Source organism: Gopherus evgoodei, unplaced genomic scaffold (assembly GCF_007399415.2).
Source record: "Gopherus evgoodei ecotype Sinaloan lineage unplaced genomic scaffold, rGopEvg1_v1.p scaffold_73_arrow_ctg1, whole genome shotgun sequence".
NCBI lineage: Eukaryota > Metazoa > Chordata > Testudines > Testudinidae > Gopherus > Gopherus evgoodei.
This window is the reverse complement of record NW_022060094.1, coordinates 7,453-14,107: the sequence shown is the minus strand read 5'-3', so window position 1 is coordinate 14,107 and position 6,655 is coordinate 7,453. Positions and strand designations below refer to the sequence as shown.

Here is a 6,655-nt window from a genome sequence, read left to right as displayed (position 1 = left end):
TCACCAAACTTTTCCACACATCATCGATCTCTGTAGCTCATTTTTGTGACTGTTCACATAGTTTCAGATTGTTGATGACTAACAAATTGTTAACTGATCGTTGCTCTTTGCTGATATGTTAAATTGTGGTTATCTCGACAAGCATCCATATCAGTGGCAGTATGGTTACCACAAACAGAACTGTTGTTAAGGAATCCTCTTGAAAGATTTCTCTTTTAATTTGAACCACATCAATGAGTCTCTTTCTGGTAGAGTCGAGTGCTCCAGTTAAACAAAGATTGCTGCAGAAAGGAAATGATCTGTGGATGAACCTTGGACATTTTCGGTGTATCAGTGATCCCTGATTGTGAGACACTGTTGGATGCTCTCTGGTAGTCTGCCCACACAATCACTAACTTTTTTCTTTCTTTGTTTTGCATCTTCTGTGATCCTCCTGTTTAGCCAGAGGTGGAATTTTGTTCCTTTCAGGTTTACTGTGCTGCCTTTTTGGTCAGGAACCAGCATTCCATGGGTGAGCTAGCCTTATCCCAGATCTTCTTTGCCAGAATTATTGTTAGAAGTTTCCATATAGTTGGTAAACATGTGGTCAGTCTATAATTCATAGGATCACTGCAACCTGCTTCTTTCATTCTTTTTTTTCTGCTGAATGAGAAGAGTTGTCCCTCTCACCATCCATCCTGGAAATCCGTTCTTCAAACATTTATTAAGTTGTTCAAATAAACAATTATGGAGTATTGTAAGGTGTTTCGGCCAGAATCCATGTATCCTGTCTGGTCCAGCTGATTTCCATTTCTTCATTTATCTTAGTACCTCATTTCTTTCTGTGGTCTTTCTGTGTATTCCTCTGTGGTGTGTTTTGTGAACGTTTTCTTTCATTTCTAATCCGGTTCGCTCTCTGCTTATGTTGTACAGTCTGAGACCAGATTTCCTTCCAGAAACAGTGTAACTCTCCAACATCATTTATTGGCTCTCTATTTTTGCCTATTCTTTTTTTCAATATCAATCAGATGAAAGAATCTCCTACGGTCTCTGGTGAAGTGGCTGTTCTCTTGATACTAACTTTGTGCTGAAATCTTTCAAGTCCATGACACTAAGTGATCAGCTGCTCTTTACATTGTTACTTCAAAGCTCTTACATATTTCATCTCCAAGGCTGTTTGCTGCTTTTTTCTCTTCAGATGATTTTTCTCATATTCATCCAGTAGGCTGGTATCTCAATATAAAACCATACTCTTCTGTTTTAACATTCATGGAGATGCTTGAAGATAGGAAGTTTTCCAATGGTTCATATGTTCAGATGGCTTGATGCTAAACCAAAAAGCTGCTACTGTAACTCTAGCATAAATTATGTAATTGTACTGGCTAATTCTTGTTATTTCTTCTCTAGTTTCCTTGACCATTTCATTAAGTGCTTTCATTGTATTATCCAGTGTGTGATGGTCTACAAATTTCACAGTTGGTAGGGCTGATGCTCAACATCTCTTAGGCTCTGCATGATCTTGATCAACAAATCCTTCAGATTTTCTGTACTTTCTTCAGGTGCTTTTTCACTCATATTTGTCCTCACATTTACTTCCATTTATGGCTTCTGTTTATCCTATGTCACTGCTCCCACCAAAACTTTTGTACATAGTTCTACATGACTAATCTCTGTTTTCAGGCTTTCAATCTTCATTTGTGTAAATTCTCCTCTTTGGAATGAAGCTCTCAGTTGCGCAGTGAGTCTATGTTCGGTCATTTCTTTCTCAATGTTGTCATTTCTCTCCTTCCAGTTTTGGAGCATTTGTTTGCTCCAGGTTCTCTCTTCTGGTTTTGTCAAAAAACAACCGCAGATCACCTCTTGGTTTATAAGACGAATCCTTTTCACTCTGTTGTCACAAATGACCTCTGGTTGTTTGGACAGTTGCATAATTCATGAGGTTGCCCACCTCCACACAAAACACTGCTGAGGAGGACACTGTCATCCAGACATGGTCTTCTGAGGCCCACTTTAGAGGTAATTGATAATTATTATGAATGCCATATTTTCCATACTGGTTTGGGTTGACAGGCTATATACTCTGTTGAGTAGAAAACCAAGAATTTCTAGACCTCACAGATTTCTTCCTCTTCTTCTGGAATTCTAGAGATTTTAATAGGGATCAGTCCAATGAGATACTACAGATATTATATTCTGTAGTTTCTGTACAATATTTTTAGAATTGAGCGGAGTTTCTGTGAGTACTAGTGGGGACTGATCCTGGGATTTAGGGGACTAAAGTGGTAGTTTGGCACCAAAGTCCTTTTCTGCATCTAGCCCATTTTTGTCTATTTTAAACACACATTTTATAGGATGTAGTAGGCCTCTTTACATTCATCCTACTGATCAGACGATCTCCACAGGACATTTCAATTTACTTGTGTGTTAATTTTATTTTTTCTAGTCTGACGGGTCTGTTTTCCTGAGTAAGGATCCATGGGAAATCAAACCGAAGTGACTGAATTTATTATCCTGGGACTTTCCAATGACCCACAGATGCAGATTTTCCTCTTCCTGGTGTTTTTAGTTGTCTATCTAATCACGCTTTTGGCAAATATGGTGATCATGCTGGTGATAAGGGCTGATCCTCACCTTCACACACCAATGTACTTCTTCCTGTCTCATTTATCCTTTGTTGATATCTGCTATTCCTCAGCCATTGTCCCTAAGATGTTGGTGCGTTTCTTAGCAGAGCACAAAACCATTTCTGTCAATAGCTGCATTACACAGATATTCTTCATTTTCCTGCTAGCTGTTACAGAAGGTTGTATTCTCTCAGCAATGGCTTATGACCGCTACACTGCCATCTGTGACCCATTACATTACATGGATACAATGAGGAAAGGGATCTGTTTTCAGCTGGTGAGTGGTGCATGGGCGATAGGCTTCATAGATGCCCTGCTTAACACTGTTTTTGCCCTCAAGCTGCATTTCGGTGGGCCCAATCAAATCAACCATTTCAGCTGTGAGCTCCCTAGTCTATTACGTCTGTCCTGCACTGAGACCCTCACCAATCAAGTGATGCTTTTTACTTCTGTTGTCATACTTGGATCAAGCTCCTTTCTCTTCACCCTGATCTCCTACATTCATATCATCTCCACCATCCCGAGGATACGCTCTACCGAGGGCAGGCGTAAAGCCTTCTCCACATGCAGCTCCCACCTTATTGTGGTTGGTTTGTTGTACTTGACAGTTTTTTTCCAATACACCAAGCCCAACTCAGTCTCATCTATGGTTCTGGATGAAATGTTCTCCATCCAGTACAGCATCTTGGCTCCCATGTTAAACCCCATTATCTACAGCCTGAAAAACAAGGATGTGAAAACAGCTATAGGGAAAATGTTGGGGGAATACAAATTTTTCAAGTAGTGTCGATCTTATTTAAAAACAAACAAACAACCAAAACAAAGAGCATAGAATTGTGGATAACTTGTGTTTGGCATCTAGCACTGGCATCTGACACTTTGGGCCAAAGCCTCAGCTGGTCTGAATCAGTGCGGCTCCATTAAACTCAGCAGGCCATATCCCCATTGGGTAGAAGAGATAGTGAGCCAAGAGAACGAGATCCTGGGTCTCCATCTAGGGTGAGTGATAGAATCACCAGGATCTAGAGCCATTCATGTGCTCTCTTTCTCTCTTTGGGCCAATATCTCTTTCAATCTGACCCACTGTCTTCAGTGGAGCTATGGCCAATTTATATCACTTGAGGATCTGGCCAGTTCTATGAAAAGAACATCTTTGTATATTGCATTCTGTAGTTCTTCCAGAGTATTTTGTTGAAAACCCTATTTAATATCTGTAGTATTTTATAGGATTCCTCCATATTAATATCTCTGTCTCCAACAATAATTAATAATGAGTGTGATCCCTAGCTGGGCCAAGATGCACAAAGGAATTAATGCTCTACTAGGAGAGATTGAGACATAGATCAGCTATCCCATACCGCCGTGGTTAGGGCACCCACATGGGAGGAAGCAGATCCCTTTTTAAAACCTTTCTCCTTACCAAGCATTTGAAGAGGGTCTGCTACAGTCCTAACTGCTAGGATAAAAGCTGAGGGGTTTTCTCCACCTAATTCCTCCTTCTCTCCTCTCTCTCACCATGGTTTCTTGCCACCTTAGGTGGGGTTAGAGACTTCTCAGCTGAAAATCCCAAGGTGAAGGAGGTGTGCTCCCACTGAAAAGATAAGAACTGAACTCCTGTGACAGCTGCGGGATTTAGAATACAACCCTCTGCTTGGCCTTTCCCATTGGCTAAGGAACCCTCTATCATGTTTTAAAATCTCATTCTTAGTTGCCTATATCTAAGGAACCCTCTATCATGTTTTAAAATCTCATTCTTAGTTGCCTATATCTCCCTTTCCACTGTCTAGTTTTTCCCATGTTTGGAAAACAAAATCTGAAAATGTTGTTTGAATGTGAATTTGGAAGAAAAATATTTATTTATTTATTTATTGCAAGGGGGAAGATTCCATTTCAATTTGACATTTCAAAATGAAATGAAAGTTTTTTGTTTCAAAATGTCCAATTGAAATGAGAACATGCATTTTGAATTGATATTTTCACTTAAATTGACTCATCTCAAGCTCATTGTAAATAAGAATATTCATTCAACATGAAAGATTTCATTGAAATGGACAATTCAAGAGGAAATGTTTTGTTACAGTCAAATTTAAAAATGAAATGTTTAGACATTTCTGCATCTGTTTAGATATTCTGCAAGAGATTTCATCTTTTTGGTCCCTGTTGAGATTAAATGAAATGTCAAAATATGGAGCTTCCTGTGTGATGGAAATTTCTATATTCCTAATATTTGTACACTACCAAGCATAACAAGGAAGTGATTTCATAACTTAAAAGGCCAGAAGGGACCACTGTGATCCCCTAGTTTGACCTAGGCCAGATTTATATATAGATGATAAAAATGTGGTTTCTCCAGTGTCTCTGTCTATTATATTTAAGGTTCTCTGGGTTATAGAAACTCTTTTATTTCATTTTAATCACACCTACTAGTATTTTGTTGGTGTTTAACAGATGATTGATGGTAATAACCTTCTGTAATTTGGGGAAAAGAACCTCACAGATAGACTGCAGATTGTTGTAGTAATTCAGCCTACAAATGTACTCATTGTGAGCTCAAGTGTAAAAAGTATGTGACAGTTCATAAGATGTCACAGTAACCTATAATAGCAAATGGTGGTGGGAAAAAATCACTAAAGGGAGAGAGAAAGAAAAACTGAATTAGTCCAAAGGAAAGGTCTCCTGATAGAACTTACAGATATCATGCCTCATAAAAAAGTATGAGACCGAAAAATCAGTAAACCAAAATTAGTGTATCAAACTCGTCTTAATTGGTGAGCAAAGTAATGAGGGGATGGGCTATTGCACCTAGAAGTCCCTTTAAGGGTTCTTAAAGAAAGAGACTTTTTGTAGAAAAGTTGGCTACTGGAGTGAGAGTCACCATAATGACTGACACCCCAGCCATTTCCTGAGGCCCCAGAACTTCTTCATCCTAATCCTGAGAGATGTCCTGACCAGACTGGTCCACAGAGGGGGAGGAAGATGACACCACCACTTCCTCCAGCTAAATCTCAAATACCACCTGAAATGTGAGACTTTCTCTTACTCTGTCTTCCTCCCCTTCACCCACCTCCTTTTCCTTCACCACTTTATTTCTTCTGTTTCCTACCCCTCCCCTTTTCCCTTCTGTCTAATGGCTTAGCAGGACAAGGTATACTTATCAGCACTGCTGTGACCCTGTGACCAGAAAGAGGCCACTGAAAGTAATGCCCTTGTCATGGTATAAACCCCCACTCTGAACCATAGTGTTCAAAAGATGGAGTGCCAGCATGAATTCCTTTAAGCTCAACTACCAGCTTAGTACTTGTAGTGCTGTTACCAACCAGGAATTCCAGTGCCTGGTACACTCTGGTCCCCCCAAAACCTTGCCCGGGCACTCCCAAGACCCAGTCCCTCTAGATCTTAACACAAGGAAAGTAAACCCTTTCCCTCACCGTTGCCTCTCCCAGGCTTCCCCTCCCTGAGTTACCCTGGAAGATTATTGTGATTCAAACTCCTTGAATCTTAAAATAGAGAGTAAAATCCACCTTCCCCCCTCCTTCTCTCTCCCCCTCCCAGACTCTCCCTGAGAGAGAAAGTAATCCTAACACAGAGATAAATTAACCTTTCTCTCCCCCTTCCCTCCTTTCTCCCCATCAATTCCCTGGTGAATCCAGACCCAGTCCCCTGGAGTCTCACCAGAATAAAAAAAAAACAATCACGTTCTTAAACAAGAAAAGCTTTTAATTAAAGAGGGAAAAACAGTAAGAATTATCTTTGTAAATTTAAGATGGAATATGTTACAGGGTCTTTCAGCTATAGACACTGGGAATACCCTCCCAGCCTAAGTATACAAGTACATATTAAAATCCTTTCAGCAAAATACAAATTTGCACTCCTTCCAGCCAAATATACATTTGCAAATAAAGAAAACAAACATAAGCCTAACTCGCCTTATCTACCTAGTACTCACTATTCTGGACATATAAGAGACTGTATCAAAGAGATTGGAGAGAAACCTGGTTGCACGTCTGGTCCCTCTGAGCCCCCAGAGTGAACAACCGCCAAAATCTAACAGC

At 40.0% G+C, this 6,655-nt stretch overlaps 1 protein-coding gene across 1 annotated transcript; it reads left to right on the top strand.

Annotated features, from left to right (window-relative positions):
• Positions 1-2,454: 2,454 nt before the first annotated feature.
• On the top strand, positions 2,455-3,387 carry LOC115643854 (olfactory receptor 1009-like). Its single transcript, XM_030547854.1, has one exon. The coding sequence runs from the start codon at positions 2,455-2,457 to the stop codon at positions 3,385-3,387; it is 933 nt and encodes a 310-aa protein (XP_030403714.1).
• The last annotated feature ends 3,268 nt before the right edge of the window (positions 3,388-6,655 follow it).